Source organism: Oryzias latipes, chromosome 21 (genome assembly GCF_002234675.1).
Source record: "Oryzias latipes chromosome 21, ASM223467v1".
Taxonomy (NCBI): domain Eukaryota; kingdom Metazoa; phylum Chordata; class Actinopteri; order Beloniformes; family Adrianichthyidae; genus Oryzias; species Oryzias latipes.
In genome coordinates, this window is record NC_019879.2 from 16,825,696 (window position 1) to 16,845,527 (window position 19,832).

General features: G+C 39.5%; 2 protein-coding genes across 7 annotated transcripts; both read right to left on the reverse strand.

Moving 5' to 3' along the window:
* Nucleotides 1-321: 321 nt before the first annotated feature.
* Nucleotides 322-17,950, reverse strand: LOC101162880 (formimidoyltransferase-cyclodeaminase). 6 transcript variants are annotated; one of them, XM_020713118.1, is made up of 7 exons: nucleotides 17,717-17,950; nucleotides 15,673-15,790; nucleotides 5,070-5,165; nucleotides 4,745-4,900; nucleotides 3,042-3,230; nucleotides 1,552-1,676; nucleotides 322-1,044 (listed from the first exon to the last, which is right to left on the reverse strand). In XM_020713118.1, the coding sequence occupies exons 1-7, from the start codon at nucleotides 17,945-17,947 to the stop codon at nucleotides 850-852; spliced, it is 1,110 nt and encodes a 369-aa protein (XP_020568777.1). In that variant the 5' UTR covers nucleotides 17,948-17,950; the 3' UTR covers nucleotides 322-849. The 6 variants fall into 6 exon arrangements, with proteins under 6 accessions (XP_020568777.1, XP_011487914.1, XP_020568775.1 ...); XM_011489612.3 differs by lacking the exons at nucleotides 322-1,044; nucleotides 17,717-17,950 and adding exons at nucleotides 16,749-16,833; nucleotides 16,901-17,248 and having other exon boundaries at nucleotides 1,188-1,676; XM_020713116.1 differs by lacking the exon at nucleotides 322-1,044 and having other exon boundaries at nucleotides 1,188-1,676.
* On the reverse strand, nucleotides 10,566-15,663 carry LOC111946812. The gene has a single exon (XM_023951205.1). It carries the CDS (start codon nucleotides 14,502-14,504, stop codon nucleotides 10,704-10,706), a length of 3,801 nt encoding a protein of 1,266 aa, XP_023806973.1. The 5' UTR covers nucleotides 14,505-15,663; the 3' UTR covers nucleotides 10,566-10,703.
* Nucleotides 17,951-19,832: the final 1,882 nt, after the last annotated feature.

The following is a 19,832-nucleotide window of genomic DNA, read 5'->3' on the forward strand; positions in this document are numbered from 1 at the left end:
CATTTTTTTTATTTATCCATTTTATTTTGTTTTCTAAACTTAAACTACACTTTTAATGCGTTATTTTAATTTACCTTATTTAAATGTTTTATTGTTTATTGCTTTTATCAAAATGTTTACTTTTTCATTCTCATTTTTATTTTAATTTTTACTTCTGGTGCTTCCTCAAGAGAGGGAGAGGTCCCTCTCCAGAGGTTCAGCCGCTGCAGCTCTAGATGGGGACCTGCATCACTGCTTAGATGTGGTGGGGCTGGTCCCCGCCTGTGATGCTGAAAAAGAAAATATCACTGTTTGCTTCCCAAATAGAACAAAAAAGGCATGTATTTTAATTTGCTTAATTATTTAGTTTTTTAAATTAACCATTTTAATCACAGTGGTGGCATGCAACAAATCAATAGGTGATCAGAAAGAGAGAAAACTTTACAGCTATGAATTGTAAACTTGTGGGTTGTACAGCCCTGCAATGTCACCTGAATCTAAAGGAAGACATGGTTGAAGAAGGGGTGCTTTCAACTTTAATTTGCCTTTACCAATAAGTACGAATATGTTTTTTGTTGCAGGAGACACATCCCCTGATGAGACTTAAATCATTTATTCCAGACTACAGAAACAGAAATAATGCAGCTAATCACAAAAGAAAAAGAAAAACAAACTTTAATGTGTGTCTTTTTTATGTAAAAAAGTGATGATTAGGGTTTTTTTATGTTTACAGTGTAACAGCATATAGGCACATAAAGCACAGAAGTTCATATCAGAAGATAAATTGTTCTTAGAACAAAATTTAACTCTGTTGCTACACCAATTTGCCCACTTCTCAAACCCACTGCTCCGAAATGGCGATTGGAAAAACTACCCCACCCATTCATCATTCACTAAGGCGATCAAGGATGCATACTTCTTGCTCTTTCCAAATACTTTCTGGATCATGCAGCATGGCTCCTCCAGTGGGTCCAGACTGTCTACAGCCGTGCACTGTAGCCAAGATTTACCTTTCTCCTGATGCAGTGCTGTTCTTGCCGCAGCAGTAGACTGATTCTGCTTTATCTGTATACACTCAGGTATGAAAAGACTATTTTATTTTGCTCAGATTAAAAAATTAAATTGTAAAATATTATAATAATTATGAAAGGAAGATTTAAGTCCAATTAGAAAATAAATCATATTAGTTCAAATATCCAGCTCATCACTCAAAGATTTAGCCTTTTATTGACTGTGTTTCACAGGTTCGACAACAGATTCCTTTCACATGTGAATCCTGCGCTGCTCCTTCCAAAATTCTGCAATTCCTTGAGACAAAGCAAATTCTGCTAATCTCCTGCACTCATGGGGGGTGAACCCTACAAGAGCTGTACCCTCTAAGCCAACCCCCTGCCTTCTTGCCAGCTCCGCTACCCTGGCTGTGATGAGAGATGCTGGAGGGTGACAGTATTTTTGACCATCTATGGTAAATGATGGCCAAGGTTCATCTGTCAGATGGCTGGGGGGGTCCCCCTTCACGCTTTCCACATTACAAGCAATTTCAACAGTTCCCTCATGTGGTAAAGCCAGAACCTGTACTCCAGGGAGGCCCCCTGGGGTGGACTCCCTGATGGCTGTGGCGATGCTGCGGCCCACAGAGATGTCCTGGGTGTTGATGGTGACGTTGCAGTTCATTACGTACGGACTGGCTCCAACACCTTCAGCAAAGTCAGAGAGGCAGAGGTTTGTGTGTGGCAAGTACTGCAAAAATGAAATAAAGCTAAGAGGAAATGCTTTCATCAGATGTTTTGCTCTACTATTGCTCTGAACTAGGAAAAGAAGATTGATAGATTAGCTTCAACCTGACTTTAGCAGACATGATGCATCACATTTTGTACTATGATAGAATCCTATTTTTACTTTCATTCATATCATCAAACTGAAAGAAAGGAAAACATAAGCAGGACACCAAAAGGCTGACTGTTTCTTTAAAAATCCACAAATTGTGTTTTTGTTTTCTCATGATGGAGGACGTATGTAAAGACAATTATGCTCAAAATTGCATTTCCAAGTATTTATTATTCAAGCAGTTGTTAATCGGGAGCAGACAAATACTTCAGTTGGGAAAAGCTTGTAATTCTGATGTAGAATCTACAATCGGCGGGCCACACCCCCCTGCTCTGCCCCATTCCCATGCATCCACTTGCAGGCAACTGGATCCATGTACGTCTTTGTTTTCCTCGTCTGAACAGGCATCTGCTTCAAAACTGTACGTCTGGATAGCTTTGATATTGCTTGCCTTTTTCGTTGCATCACTAATGTAAGTTGGGGTTGTGAGGGGCTGAAAGCTAGTGAGGGAGCGCGTAAACATAGAGGTGACGACGACTCAGGGCGGGCTTACTCTGCATCCAACAGTCTTGCCCACAACTCAGAGGGGAAATTCTAATGAGCTACTAAAGACAGTACATCTAGAATATGACTCAGGTTATTTGATTTTGGCTTAAAACAGCATAATGATGATTAAAAGACCACTGGGAATGCTTTTAAAATAGCAAAAAAGATGAGTAGAGTGGGACTTTAATAAAGGTGCTGTTAAAATTATAGTTTCTATTTATCTTGTAAAGGTAGCTGGTTTAAAGGTTTGAAAAGAGTCCTCTCCATCTGGACATGTTATGTCTCTTTTTAGAATGACACTTTTTGTTTTCCGGTTTCAAAAACCAACAAAGAAAGTTTGGGAAGGTCTAGGTCCTCTGTAAAGCTTAGCAGGTTATTTAAGATTTAGCTACACAAAGGACAAAAAAATTAGCACACATTGTTTTTTACAATTTAAATTCATATGCAAAAAACTGTAAATATTTTCCCAAAATGTTCACTGCAAAAACAAAATAAAAGATAAAGATTTTTTTTTTTTTTTCAAGAAAGTTTTTTCAGTAGCAACATAATCTTTGTTAGAAAAAACCTCATTGGGAGATTTTTTTGCTTTTTTAAAATAACCTGCCAATTGGGTAATAATTTTTTGCCTTTCCTGTTTTTGATGTGTTCCCTTTTAGACATTCTATCAGTTTAGCTAGTTGTTGGCTCACCTGTGAGGCCGTATCGTCTCTGTGGTTGTGGACCCACGTCAGGCCGGACTGCCTGCATGTCTGGTGTTTTCTTAAACCAACCCATCTCCTTCCTCCTTTGTGCCAGCCCCCGCTGCAAAAGGGAATCTGCCCAGCCGAAGAGAAAGGCACTGGTGCCCTGGACGCTCTCTGTGAGTCCCTGAGCCACAGCTGAGCAACAAGAAATGAGCACAGATAGATTTCAGGCGACAGCAGATGGAGAGCATGCCGTCACAAACACACACTTTACACAAACATGGGAGAATAAACACACCTGAGGGGGACGTTGGTCAGATGGATGGAAAATTAAGGACGCATGGACAACTTATCACATGCATGTGTGCATACAGTGGCATGCACTTTTCTATTAACGTTACACAACCACACAGAACTGAATTAGCCCAACATCAGACACGTGCTGTGTGGCTGCTCATTATCAGCAGGACAAGTCACTGCCAAGTCAACTGGTAGAGTGTGAGACTAATCAACAGCACAGTGAAAAAAAATGAACAGAGAACATCACGTCATTAACAGCTTGATTCTTTCCAGAGACAGTAAAACACAAAAACGCACAAAACAAAATATAAAAAAATCTGCTGTTTCTCATGTCTGATTGTTTAACAAAAATAATCTGCACTTTAATTATACATTCTCATTTCAAAACATGAAATCCCATATACCTCACTTTTTTTTAATCAAAACCTAATCCAAAAAGCAGAAAAAAGGTGTGAAAAAATATTTACACTTCTTAATTAGTTAGAACCCTCCCTTAGCAGCCATAATTTCACTTTATTTTGCCTACTATTAGCCTATTAATGTATATATATGTATGTAATATATATGTATAAAACATGTTATAATAAGCTTTTCATAGTTTATCGATGTAAACCTTTCCATCAAGGAGAGTTGCAAACTTTTACTGGGGTAAAGCAACATCACCTGTTTTTTCTAGTTCCTATTCTTATTCTGGTGTTTAAGTCAAATCTGATCTGGCAAAGTTGTGATCAAATATTGGACTCCAGAATATTGTGCTTTTCCTCTGAGTTTATAACTGACTACATTTTTTATTATGTATTATATTATGTCATATTATGTGTCTTCAAAACATGCCCACATCATCACCCCTCATGTTTGCCTAAACGGCTATTTGTTATAGTTTAAACAAAAAACCTTTTTAGAATTTTGATTTAATACATTTTTTAACAATATGCAGCCCTGTTATTTATTAGAATAAAGTGCATTTTTCTAGTAACCAAGCAGCTGAAACATTTGCTAATCAATTTATCTTGACTACATTAAAAACTGCAAAGACACTTAATTTTTAGGTCTAAGTATGCTGTTTTCTCATGTTCTGGTATTTAAAACTACAGACCAGAAAAGAGAGTTTGTTTTTTAAATGACTGTACACAGACTATCAGTAAAAATGATACTGATGTGCTTTCCCCAAAACTGAAGGTCAAAAACATTAGTTATAAAAATATAACTTCAATTAGCAAATGAAAAAGGTTTTCAGAGCCAAATTAAATACAGAAAAAAAGTCCACAGTGGATGAAAGTTTACATGAATTTCTGCCAAAAACAGAGCAAAACGCATGACACAGCAGGGCCAATTTAGAGAATGACAGATCAATAACTGCACTTTGCTGCTAATTGCTCACTAAAAATCACACACACAAAGGATCTCACCCCGGGCTTCTTGAGCACAATCCTCTATTCCAACCTCCTCTCCCAAAGGGTAGATGGGTATGAGGTCAACAGCGCCCAGACATGGATGAACTCCAGTATGAGTGCACATGTTAATCAGGCCACACGCCTTTACACATGCAGACAGAACTGCCTCCCCTGAAAGACATGAAATATGAAACTAAGAGAAGAAAAAAAACAATTTCAGAGGGCTGTAATCAAACAATATTTAACTCATTTCAGGTTTTATACTTTTAATATGAATGAATGCGGTTTAGAAAATTTGTTTCTGTTTTGCAACAGTGAGCACAAAAAATAAAATTCTTACTGATTGAGCCGATACTGGCAACAATAGTGATGACAGACCGGTTGTAGTCATAATCATTAAAGATGTTCAGCACCGTGGTTCCCTCTCGCTTAACCCCTGGTGAATCATTAAGAAGACATGGTCAATTCAAATAAAAATGGTCTTAAGCTTATTTTTTTTAATGAGGTGATCTTTTAATAGTAAAATAAACTCGTTTTCCACCACTGCTGACATGAAACTAAATGAAGAGTCCTTGTGTGCTTTATCAATCCGATGACTGAGTATAATGATGAGGATTCCATCTATTGTCCGAACTGTTAATTACAAAAAGTTTCAAGCATGTGTCCTTATCTTCTCCTGTATGTGTTCAGAAGTTCTCCAATGACAGAATTGTGCTATAAAGGTAACTGCTAGAACATCTGCTGCATCAGGAGGATCTTTTTTGAAAGAGACTCTGATTTTAGAAAAGGAACTTGTCTGTGCTTTTGTCAGAGTAAAAGAAATCAACATTGTTACACGGCCTGATAAAATACACAACTGTTGGAATTTCATTATTGTAAATATTTCAAAGCTACGTGTTACAAATAGATTGCGTAATAAGCACAAAAACACCAATAAATAACATTTTTATAAACAGGGTGGTACAGCCAGGGGTTGTAAGAAACTGGACCAAATGGTTCTTTTAGCGTTAGGTTGTAGACCCCTGGTTTAGCTGTTGCTGTAATAACACAATTCAAGTACACAAACACACTCTTTTTAGGTCTCAGCCCATCAATCCTCCCTGTGATTATTTCCAGGATAAAAGGAATAAAGTCCAGACTGGCTTCTTAAAAGGTAATAAATGTGATATGATCCAAAGAGCCATAAATCCCATCTCTACAGGGCAGGAAACACCTGGATGTTCAAACAGGTAAACCCCTGCACTCTGTCCAACCTTTGTTTTACCAGTTTGCCTCACATAAACTAAGATGTTTTCTTCTTTTGGTTCTCATTCAGAAAGTTACCTGGAAGAACTGAGTGACATTCCTGAGGTTCAAGCCATGTCACACTCTCACTACATACAATTTGCGCATTGTCCCTGGATGAAAACTGGTAATAATGGTCAAACCATTGGAAGGACCAACAGAGGGCGCTGACCATGGTGCTGATGTGATCTCTGCTCAGTGCTCTGAATGTCAAAATAACGAAATTCAATTAAGCAGATTTACGTGTTCCTTGCGTGGTTATGTGTACTTGTTCCGTGGTTTTAAAGTGGTTCCTCTGTGATACATCTATAAACATTTCAAGCACAGACCCGCCTTCCGCGTGGCAGCTGACACCGCCCTGTAAGAGACTTACGCATGAACTGCAACCGACCAAAATTTCAAACAGCTCAGAGCAGGTTTCAAGTACAGACCCATCAGCCGAGCCCCTCGACTGATATCTGCACACATCGACAAATGATGAAACACAAGAAACACCTGTGCATTAGGTAAATCACACTCGTATCGCAAAGGACAGAAATTTCATCCGTGGAAAATGCCCAGATTGTACATAGCAGCTGTGAGACAGTCTTTAAGGGGTTGCAAGGAAAGAAAAGCTGCAACATTTTCACAGTTTTGAAATAAGACTTCATCAAAGAATAAACTCACTGCAGGCCTTCAGGCCAGCGGATGACAAATGAGGTAAAGGTAAGTTCTAATCTAAGTGATCAGACTGATCTGATCTCAGGAGTGTAGAATGGCAGAGCAGAGGAGGGGGTTGGAGGAGGAGAAGGAGGTGGCAGAGAAGATTGCAGCTTGTGCGCCAACCCAGCAGCAGCTGGCTGATCTTGTGCCTTTAGTTTTGCCCTCACTGAGGAGGGAGGGTTACTTTTATGACCCCGTGGAGAGAGGTGAGCAATTGTCCAGGCAGCTCCAGAAGCTACATCAGCGCTGAGCGTGAAGATCTGTACAAAATGTTGATGACGTTTTTGTCGTTTTCAGGTGTCGAGACAAATTTCTTCCCACGACTCATGGATGATGTTGGAAAGTTCTTTATAAAGAAAACAATGATGATGAAAAGGTTTTGCACAAGTTCTGTTTCCATAATTCAGTTGAATTCAGTTCATATTTGAAGCACCAATTCCAACTAGAGGTTAGTTTATGCAACTGTGCAAAGAAAGCAAGAAACATTCAAATGAATGAAGTCCTAATCCTGTCACTGTCACCCAGTAGAGATTCTTAGGACTCAGTTTAGTCCATTAAGGCCTAATGATCCCAACAGAATTGGAAAAAGAAAGGGTGTAGGATTTCCTCGTTGTGTTTCTTGATGGATTAGGAACCAGGAGTCTGTGACCAGCAGGGGGCTCTTTGCCTCTTTAAGTCACTGTATCATGACTGTTGGAGGAATCCACCAAATAACAGAAATGAGGCGGTTCTGTATAGAGCTAAAGCCATCTGATTTGACTGTCAAGCCCAGCTGCTGTAAGTTAGGAGGAACTGAACAGTCTGATGGGACGAATGAGTCTTCAGCCTTTTTCATTTGTGTGTTCAATGTGTGTATTCGAAAATCACCTATGACGTCACTCAGAAAAGCCTGGAGGCACTTGAAGAGCTGGAGACCAAAGCATCCGACACCTGAAGTTGCTGACATCATAAAGATCTGTGTAAAATGCTTTCACTCAAGAACCATCCAGCTGTGTGTTCTTTAGATTTGTGCCGAGTCAGCTAATAAGAAGGAGTCAAAGGACAGAAAATCAGAATTCCAGGTGCAATAGTAAAGTTTGATGTTCAGTCGTATTCTTTTCTTTTTTTAATTAGTTTCCGGTGAATTCATTTGTGTAACTACAGAATATTCAGGTCAGAGGCTGTTGATAGCTTTAGATCAGCTCCTTTGGTTCACCGTCTTCCTGCTTGTCCTGTACAGGGGTGCTGGTGCTGGTGTAAACCTGACATGTTTTGGATATGACTCTGGCTTTACAGTTGAGATTAGAAAGATTTAGTAAGATAACAAGAGGACGGGAAAAACCAACTGCAGGAGTCTTTCAGAGGGTCGCCGGCCTGATCTATGACGGATTACTGGATCTGCAGACTCCATATCTGTGCTCTGAAGGACAAATTCACAAATCCTGAGCAAGGTGGCACGGAGATGTAGTGGTTAGCACTCCCACTTTAACAGTGAGAAGGCCTCTGGTTCAAATCGTCAATTTCTTTGCATGTTCTCCTTGTGAATTCATTGGTTTTGAGGCGTATAAATGGCGTATGCTCGTTTAGCGCTTTCTACCTTCCTCGAAAGCCCAAAGTGCTTTACAGTCACAGAACCATTCATCCATTCACACACTGATGGTGGCTCCACTGCCGAACACTGACACCAACCTTCCACCAGAGGCAAGGTGGGGATCAGTGTCTTGCTCAAGGACACTTCGACACATGGTCGTGGAAGGCGGGAATCAAACCTGCAGTCTTACGATCAGGGGTCGACCGCCCTAACGCTGCACCACGGCCGGTTCCTCCCACAGTCAAAAATCACGTTTCATAGAGTTTAGCATCATACAGCTCTCCAAAAGTTTGTTAAATCAGAGAAGGGAGGACTTAGGCAGCGCCAACAATAACTGCTGTTTTGGAGCGGAAATGATGTCATCATATCCTCCATCACCCAATGTCAATCGTGTCCTGGTAGCCAATTGGCTGAAAGCCCCACCCCCACACAAAACTACTGATGACTGAAGGGAAACAGGGAGAGAAACAGCAAAACAAAAAATGAACGTACAAACTTGCAGCTGCATATCTTTCATTCGGTAACAGCATTAAGTGTATGGTTTTTGTTTAATTTGAGTTTCAAATTTTATTCTTTTTTCTCTCCAAATGTTTTATATGACTTTCTAATTTTAAAAATCATTTTTTTCCATAATTCATCCTATCATTTTTCAAAGATCTTATCATTTCATCAAAGAGTACTTATTTTTGGGGAAGCTTTATTTACGAACAGGTTTCAAAAACAAAGCAATTCTGAACCTTCTGACAACTCAAAATCAGATACAGATACAGGCCTTTTGGTTATCCCAAAAGTTAGGGGGCTGCGCTGGGGCTCACAAGTATGCCCACACAAGCCTGCCCCCTCTCACCAAGCGAAACTCTAGAATGGCAGTGAGTCTAATCCGTCTCTCAGGCTTCCACCATCCTAGAGAGATGACTTTTCAAGTTCCAAGAGCCAACTTCAGTCATCGTGGTTACAGCCACTGAGGCACCTTCCTTCGACTACCTCCCAACCCACTTTGCACTGACCCCTTTTGAGCTCTCCTGCAGGTGGTGGGCCCACGGGGGAGTGATCCCACATCTGCTCTTTGGCTAGAACCATAGAGATGGGCCCTGCCCAGAGCTGCTCGCCTCCAGAGCAGGGCCCTGGTGAAGCCAATCTGGGTGATGTAACAAAATCTTGATGGCACCTATACATACATACATACATATATTTACAGTACAGACCAAACAGTCTCCACCATCACCGCAACTGAACCCAATCGAGGTGGTTTGGGGTGAGCTGGACCGCAGAGTGAAGGCAAAAGGGCCAATAAGGGCTGAGCATCTCTGGGAACTCTTTCAAGACTGTTGGAAGACCATTTAAGGTGACTACCTCTTGAAGCTCATCAAGAGAATGCCAAGAGTGTGCAAAGCACTAATAAAAGCAAACTGTGGCTACTTTGAAGAACCTACAATATGACGTATTTTCAGTTGTTTCCCACTTTTTTGTTATGTATATAATTCCACATGTGTGAATTCATAGTTTTGCAGCTTTCAGTGTGAATCTACAATTTTCACGGTAATGAAAATAAAGAAAACTCTTTGAATGAGGTGTGTCCAAACTTTTGGTCTGTACTGTATATAGATATTAATTCATCTCTGTTTGTGATTAATATATTTAGTTGGGTTTCTCTTTCACACAGCCCTCTGCATTTATCCGGACTTGGGACCGGCAAAAGGGAGCTGGATTGTGCCCCCTGTGGTTGCATTACATTCATTTTTTTCATTGATTCCTTCATTTATTGATTCATTCATTAATTGATTCATTCATACGTTTAAACATTCATTGACTGACTGACTGACTGACTGACTGACTGACTGACTGACTGATTGATTGATTTACATATATAAATATAAGTAAACAGTTTTAATTTTTACAATTTTAACAATAAACAATATAAATAAGCGATGGAGACATTTTTTTAAGGGCAAACCTGAGCTCCAGGAGAAAACCCAAATTTATTTAACATAAATTATAAAAAATAAAAAAAGATTTTTTAATGATTTAACAATAAGCAACAATATTAATAGGCTATGGGAATTTTTTTTAAGGGCAAACCTGAGCTCCAGGAGAAAACCCAAACTAATTTAACATAAATTACAAAATGTTTACAATCTTAATCATAAAGAGCAATATCAATAAGGGATGGAGATTTTTTTAAGGGGCAAACCTGAGCTCCAGGAGAAAACCCAAACTTATTTAACATATATTATAAAAAAATATAAAAACATTTTTTAATGATTTAACAATAAGCAACAATATTAATAAGCTATGGGAATTTTTTTAAGGGCAAACCTGAGCTCCAGGAGAAAACCCAAACTAATTTAACATTAATAAGGCAGAAATTCACAAAAGAAAATAATAAAACGCCTAAAACACTTGTGACTCCTAGACTTTTCAAGAACCGTGTTTATCACTGGAGAGGTTTTTTTTCTTTCGTCCCAGCTGCCTGTCTCCCATGACGTCGTCATCTTGACAGCACTTTTTTCCTGCAAGGTGCTTCATGGTGATGAAGTCGTGTTCGAGGGCTTGACTCGGCGTGATTCTGCGTTGAGGATTGACTTCCAGCATGCGCTTGAGAAGGTCAATGAAAGCTTTGTGGTCGTCATCATCGTACATGTCAAACTGCTTTTGATGAATCTCAGTCATCTGGTCAAGATTTATCACATGATTCCCATTGACATTTGACATTGTTCTTTGGGTATATTCCTCTGCTGTGTACAGCCTCCAGCCGTTTACACCGCTGTCCCAAGTAAAATAGTTTTGAGTGTTTAGTCCTGCAGAAAGAAGTTCTTCCTCTGGTAACCCGAATATCTGCACCATCGCTCTGATGGTTTCATAATCATAATCATCCGGAAAAGCATAATTTCCACTGTAAACAGTCGCCAAACTAACTCCAAGTGCCCACATGTCAATACTTTCATTCAAAGGGAGACCCAGGATAACTTCAGGTGCTCTGAATGGAATTGCTTGGATTTTGGTTCCGATTGGAAGTTCCTTTGTCTCTACAGCCAGACCAAAGTCTATGAGTTTGAATTTCAAGGATTTTTTGTCCGCAAACATAATGTTGTCCAATTTTATGTCACAGTGAACCACACCGATACTTTTGAGTGCTTTCAGAGCCTGAAACATCTGCTGAGCAATAGCTCTGACATAAGTCAAAGGTGTGGCTTTGCATTCATTTTTGATCAAGAAATCTTCCAAGCTTTCTTCCAGGATCTCGTACACCAAGCAAATCACATTTTGAAATGAGAAACACTCATACATTTTCATCAAGTGGTTCTCATCAGGATCCAGAACTTGGATTAGTTTCATGGATTCAAACTCTTCCTTGCCTTCTTGGACATTTGTTATGATTTTGATTGCATACATTTCCGGACTTCCCAATTTCGTACACTTAGCCACTTTTCCAAAACTTCCTTGTCTCAGGAATTCCTGAACTTTATAGATCCCCTGATTTCCCACCAAATTACGGCCTTCCATCAGCTCAAGGGCTTCCGTTTTTCTATTTCCTTTTCTTGACATTTTTGCCTTGTCTTTGTTTGTCTGCAGATCTTCCGGCTTTTCCAAATTTTCCTGGAACACGGGTTTCTCACAGGAGTCAGAGCTGTTAAGGCTGGAGTGACTTGATTGTTCATCTGCACTTCCAGCTGAAAGAACTTCCCTCACGTCTACAATTTCACTTTCTGACATTGATGATATCAGGCTTTGGTTAGAGGATCCACTCAAGCTTGAACTAGAAGATGCTGAGGGATTTACTTGTGCTTCTGACGGCGGCATCTTTCCCATGACGCCTTCACATCCAGCAGCATATGCTGCCTTACTTTTTCCTGCAAGGTGCTTCATGGTGATGAAGTCGTGTTCGAGGGCTTGACTCGGCGTGATTCTGCGTTGAGGATTGACTTCCAGAATGCACTTGAGAAGGTCAATGAAAGCTTTGTGGTCGTCATCATCGTGCATTTCGTACATATTCCGATGTTTATCAGTCATAGCATCAAAATCTATCACATGATTCTTTTTTCTCAATTCTTTCCCAGTTGATTTGGTGTATTCTTCTGGTGTGCATAGCCTCCAGTCACCGTTGTCCCTAGTGAAAAAGGCATCTTTGCAGCTTGCCCTATCGAGAACGTCAGTTTCAGGTAAACCAAATATCTGCACCATAGCTCGTATTGTTTCGTATTCGGTTCTTGATGGAAAGGGATAATTTCCAAAGTAAACACAGGCCAACACCATGCCAAGTGCCCACATGTCAACGCTTTCATCTAAAGGGAGACCCAGGATAACTTCAGGTGCTCTGAATCGAGTTACTTGGATTTCGGTTCCGATTGGAAGTTCCTTTGTCTCTACCGCCAGACCAAAGTCTATGAGTTTGAATTTCAAGGATTTTTTGTCCGCAAACATAATGTTGTCCAATTTTATGTCACAGTGAACCACACCGATACTTTTGAGGGCTTTGAGAGCCTGAAACATCTGCTGAGCAATAGCTCTGACATAAGTCAAAGGTGTGGCTTTGCATTCATTTTTGATCAAGAAATCTTCCAAGCTTTCTTCCAGGATCTCGTACACCAAGCAAATCACATTTTGAAATGAGAAACACTCATACATCTTCATCAAGTGGTGCTCATCAGGATCCAGAACTTGGATTAGTTTCATGGATTCAAACTCTTCCTTGCCTTCTTGGACATTTGCTATGATTTTAATTGCATACATTTCCGGACTTCCCAATTTAGTACATTTAGCCACTTTTCCAAAACCTCCTTGTCCCAGGAATTCCTGAACTTTATAGATCCCCTGATTTCCCACCAAATAATGGCCTTCCATCAGCTCAAGGGCTTCCGATTTTCTATTTCCTTTTCTTGACATTTTTGCCTTGTCTTTGTTTGTCTGCAGATCTTCCGGCTTTTCCAAATTTTCCTGGAACACGGGTTTCTCACAGGAGTCAGAGCTGTTAAGGCTGGAGTGACTTGATTGTTCATCTGCACTTCCAGCTGAAAGAACTTCCCTCACGTCTACAATTTCACTTTCTGACATTGATGATATCAGGCTTTGGTTAGAGGATCCACTCAAGCTTGAACTAGAAGATGCTGAGGGATTTACTTGTGCTTCTGACGGCGGCGTCTTTCCCATGACGCCTTCACATCCAGCAGCATATGCTGCCTTACTTTTTCCTGCAAGGTGCTTCATGGTGATGAAGTCGTGTTCGAGGGCTTGACTTGGTGTGATTCTGCGTTGAGGATTGACTTCCAGAATGCGCTTGAGAAGGTCAATGAAAGCTTTGTGGTCGTCATCATCGTGCATTTCGTACATATTCCGATGTTGATCAGTCATAGCATCGAAATCTATCACAGTATTCATGCATCTCACTCTATTCCCAGTTATTTCGGTGTATTCTTCTGGTGTGCATAGTCTTAAGTCACCGTTGTCCCTAGTGAAAAAGGCATCTTTGTAGTTTGCCCTATCGAGAACGTCAGCTTCAGGTAAACCAAATATCTGCACCATAGCTCGAATTGTTTCGTATTCGGTACTTGATGGAAAGAGATAATATCCACAGTAAACACAGGCCAACACCATGCCAAGTGCCCACATGTCAACGCTTTCATCTAAAGGGAGACCCAAGATAACTTCAGGAGCTCTGAATTGAGTTACTTGCATTTTGGTTCCGGTTAAAAGTTCATGTGTCTCTACAGCCAGACCAAAGTCTATGAGTTTTACATTCATGTCATCTAGATCCGCAAACATAATGTTGTCTAATTTTATGTCGCAGTGTGCCACACCGATACTTTTGAGCGCTTTGAGAGCCTTGAGCAACTGCTGAGCAATGAATCTGATATAACACAAAGGGACCAGCTGCTGCTCATTCATCAAGGAATCATGAAAATTGACCTCCAAGAGCTCGTACACTATGCAAGTCATATTTCTATATGTGAAGCATTCGTACATCTTAATCAAGTGGTTCTCATCAGGGTCCAGGTCTTGGATCAGTTTCATTGTTTCAAACTCTTTCTGTCCTTCTCTGGATATTTTCATGATTTTAACAGCGTAATATTCTAGACTCCACAATTTACTACATTTAGCCACTTTTCCAAAACCTCCTTCTCCCAGGAATTCCTTAACTATATAGACCCCCTTATTTCCCACCAACTCACTGCCTACCCTCAGCTCAAAGGCTTCAGTTTGTCTATTTCCTTTTCTTGACATTTTTTCTTTCAGTCTGTTCTTCTTTAGATCGTCTGTCAGTTTTAAAGATTTAATCTTAGAACACAGTTAATCAAAAGTGTTTAAATTTCTATATTGAACTTTGAGATGTTTCTCCTGGGAAACTCAAGGTATATTTAAAGATTCACTGCTTGATTGCCATGACGTAAAATGACATCATAACATGTGTCTAGCTTTATTCAGTGACGTAAAATGACATCATAACATGTGTCTAGCTTTATTCAGTGACGTAAAATGACATCATTACATGTGTCTAGCTTTATTCAGTGACGTAAAATGACATCATAACATGTGTATAGCTTTATTCAGTGACGTAAAATGACATCATAACATGTATTTATCCATAAAAGTAATGCAGATTGTTGTCATTACAGATCATGGATAGTGGAAGGTAATCCAAATCTGGAAGGGTGACGTCATTACCGGACAGTTCCGTCACTCATAGAACCACCGCAGTCACGTGGGTTGTGTGCGCGTGCGTCAGTCATGCCTGAGTCTGAGAGCGCTAAATGAAGGATTAATGAAATGGAGATCGCTGACGTGCACGTGACTTTCCAAATTCAAACTGTTTCCAACATTTCGGCCTGATCAAGTCATGTGCACGCAGGAGGAGCGCACAACCAGAGCTGGTGGCTGAAGACAAGTTCAGAGCCGGAACTCCTGAACCTGCGCTCAAAAACGAACCGAACCTTTATCTCGCTTGGCTGGGAACTGTTCTCTTTCTCTGTCTTATTTCCTCCCTCCCCTGAGCTTCACACGTTCACAGAAATCCTCAAACCAGCTCATCCTACTTATTTTAGATGCAAACATCACAGAAGTTGTGCACACCCCTTTCACGCAAGGACCTCCGTGAAAACAGAAAAGAGGCGTGTCTATGACTCGCAGCGCGTGCGCTTTCAGTGCTCGTTCTGAAGACAGGAATTTTTGAGTTTTGCTGTTTTGTTGAAATTCTTCTGGTATTCAAATGTTTCACCAGAAGCTTTTGCATGCAGCTCAGAGTAGCTTGATTTGTGTTGTATATCAATGATGGATTTGTTGGTTACAGTAAAAAAATATAAAATATGTCATTTTTAAAAAGAACGGTCCAACACCAGTGTGCAAACTTCTGAAAATTTTAGGAAAATACTTGCTATCAGAACACTAAGCTTACCTTCTGTGTTGTACAAGGCAGCCCTGGCAACAGTTTCCACCAGATCTTTCCTGCGTGCCTCAGAAATGTTGAGGAGACACGCCACCAGCTGTCTTCCCAAGATGCTTGAACTCATTCTCTGCAACAGCACCAATACTTAGATCAGATCAAATCAATCTTTGTGTTTATATAGCACTTTTCATATGTAACATAATGCCAAGTGTTTTACACCAACTGACATGTGAAGAGCAGACTACATGAAGAATAGAAATACAATCTTAATAGAAACATGTAGTTTTATTAAAACCAGAAGACATATTTTAAACAATATGGTTGTAAGTTTATTTTGTATATAGATATTTATTTTCAATCTGCAAATAAATGACTTTTCTGATTTAGTCAATCTTCCAACTCTTGAGCCACATTTATTTTTTAATTTCCACTGTCTGATGTTTTACCTGCTGCCATAGCAATGCAACTTTTTTTAAAGTTTTCTTGCTTCTGTCTGTGTACAAGTCTTAAGTTAAGAAACCATACCACCTTTAATATCTTCCTGGTAATTCTAGCTTTCACTTGTTTCATTTGATGTGTGTGGGTAGCAACATGGGTATATCTTTAAAGGCTCCTTTGATGTGCCTCATCTGAAGAACTTGACTGGCACAACATCATTTTGAACCAATCAGAGCAATCTGGGGCTCCAACACTTTAAACTCTGGAGCTTAAGCTTTGCAAGTGAAATAAGAACTAAGAAAAAAAAGGTGTCTTCATAAAGGTTGTTTTGACAGTTTGCAGCCTACTTCCAACTTCAACCTACTAAAATTCGTCCAGCTTGCCATCTTTTCCTATGATGCAATTTAAACATGCAAACACCGAATTGACATTTATGAGGAAGTTACAGACATGATCCTGCAATTATTATTCATTTTTGTTATTAACGTATAATTAAAATGTTTTTAAAAACAATCTATTTGTATACATTTGCATGCATTGGTGAGCAGCTGCAAATAAAAAATGGCAAATGACTCTAGTAATGTTTAATTTTTTATTATACCGAGAAAACAGAAAAAAGTGGTTAGTATTGTTGTGGTAAAGATTACCTTTCTGCAAAAAAGATATCCCAGGTGTTAGATACAAATCCTCAGAGGTCTGCATAAATGTTCGGTACAGCCACCTAAATTGGTTCTACAAATATCCTGGAGTTATCAAAGAGGTTCACAGTCCAGGTTGAACTTAGAGGAGAACATACAACCTGCTGTTGCCAGACATGTCAAGGCAGCGCTGACGGACTGCTGTTGATACGTCCGGTCAAGTTAGCTTCCTTTATGCATTTGTACACTTCATTTGAGCAGAGTCAATTGCAGGCCAGAAATAGTTACGAGTTTTTCCACGACAGGTTTCACACACGACTTTTTTCAGTTCCGCTAAAGTTGAGGTTTAAAAAAACCGCAAGATGACTAGCTACATTTATTTTGGTCTTTGTAAACTTCCGTATTTCCATTTTTTACGTATTTACATATATACACGATACTATTTAATGATACTTTTTGTACGTGTTTTTAAAGCCCCTAAATGTAACCAATAACATGATTTTATGTAATACGCATGAAATCAAAATGAGCATTTTCTCACAACTTACATTGTTAGCACATCACCGGAAGTGCCCAAAAGTGTGTCATCTTGCTAAAGTGTTTGAATCTCTGAAAATACATGTAGGCATGCGCAGAAGATTGTTTAGGTACGCTCTTCCGGGGTTTGGTGTGTTTTTTATTATTTTACAGCGCCTCTTCGTGGACATAGTGTTACTGTCAGAACGAAACACATGCAGCACATTTATTATTCCTGGACAGACATTGCTTTAATACGGACAGAGACGCACATCGATAAGTATCAGACATTTTAATCTATAGTATGTTATTAAACCTATGCTGTCTTTAATAGCTAAAGTACCGGACGTCGTGATTTTAGCTAGCTGACAGCGGCAGAGCGGAATTATGATTATTACGGACTGCGCAAAGAGGGGAAAACGCCAAATCATCGGTTTAATTTAGCGTCCCATGCTAGTCACCAGAGCCGTAGCGGTAGGGCTTTCTCTCGTAACGGTGGCGAAGGTGATCACGTCGGCGGAGAGGATGAGCTCCTCCCAGCTCCTGGGGAAGAAGCTGCAGAGGCTGCGTGGAGTTCCAGGCTGTGATCCCAGCAGAGTCAACGACCTGCTGCTGCTGCAGCCCGACACAGACTGCTCCGATTCAAGTGGAAAGAGTGGCAACAAGCATGTTGTGTTCTTCCACGGTGACATTCAGGTGGGTGACGCGAAGGCTCCAACGATAAGATGATTTAATAAGCTTTCAGTAATCATACAACAAGCTGACACCATTTATTTGTTACTCTAACATTTAGCATGGTTTCTTTTTTGCAGCGATTCTTCCTGTTTACTTTATGGAGGTGATTTATACGTTGGAATGTAATGACTCATTTTAACATAAATTCATCATAATTTGTAGTTGCAGATCCGATTTATATTTGATAACGGTTCGTTAACGATCCGATTCAATCAATCCAGGACATCATCATCTGTGGCCAAAAATTAAGCCAGTGTGACTCAGAGAGATAAATACCTGGATACTGAGCAGTGCAGGTGAAGTTTTCCAGATTTCTTGTGTTTCTTGCAAGATATTCAAATGTAAATTAAATGTGTATACAAACAAACAAACACGTAAACAAGAATGAATGGAAGGTTCAGCCCACTGTTGTTTTTCCATATAAGAGTAATCCAAACAGATCATTCTTAGAACATTCTAGCTCACTGTATGGTCACAACACGCTAAATTCAAAGTGTTCCCACACATTGGACTGGAACGATGGTTGATCATTTTTTGCTGCCATCACTCATGTCTTGTCCATTGTGATGTCATTTCTACATTATAGTATAATAAACCTACAGTGCCCATATATTTTCTAATATCGATATTTTCACTGTATTTCATTTTGAAACAAATTTATAATGGTATAGGTCAATTGGATTAATTACTTACTTTAAACAAATCCATCTTGTTGGATCATATTAAAATAAACTGATCAATCAATTAAGTCGGTTGACTGTTACTCCTCTAGTACAGAAGCAACAAGCATTATCTTAAATAAACGTTACCAGCAAAGTACTTTTAAAAATACTAACAAATATTTGGTAATCTTAAGCTTTTGTTTTTTAAGATCTGAGCCTTGGAGCATAGCTTATTGTCCAGAAATGCAGAAACATTACTTTTTAGAAGATCAATTCCAATCAATAGCAGGTTAAATGGCATGGACCATTATATCGCCTGCTTCGTTTCACAACTTGAAATGTTTTTCAAAGTGATGTTTCTGTCTCTATCTTTTGCTGCTCCTTTTAGGAGTTGCAACAGAATCATCCACCTCCTATCATCTGCATTCTCCTCGCTCACATTAAACATCTTTATGTCCTCTTTCACTACATGAACTTCCTCCTCAGTCTCCTCTACTGCTTTCTCAGAAGCTTCAATCTCAGCATCCTTTTCCCAACATAATTACCGTTCCTCTTCTGAGTGTCTCCAAACCATCTCTGTCTGCATTTATCTCCAAAACATCTAACATTATCTGTCTCTCTGATGTCTTCATTCTTGATCCTATCCATCCCCATCACTCCCAGAGATAAACTCAGCATCTTTAACTGTGCCTCCTGTCTCTTTCTCAGAGCCACTAAACCAACATCATGGCTGCTCTCACCACAGTCCTCTACACCTTTCATTTCATTCCTGCTGACACTTTTTTGTCACACATCACATGTGAAACCTTCCTTCACCCATTACAACCTGCTTTATCACCTTTTTCGTTGCCTTGGACTGCCATGACTGTGATCTAATATATTTCCCTGCAGCCGGATTCAATACTTATTTAAGGAGGATTCCACTAGAGGGCACACAAGACAATCTAAAATAGCAAAACTCCATATTTGTAAAAAAAAAAAAAAAAAAAAAAAAAAGGTTTTTTACAACTACATGTAAAGCTGCTAATCAAAAACAGTCATGTTTGAAATAGTTTTCCCCTTTATGATACAACTCATATTTCACAACATACAATTTTAAGTAAAAGGTTCCCTTTATTTCAAAATAATGCTGTCTACAGCCAGACTTTCTTTCAAAAGTTGAGCAGAAGTTGTTTGAGTT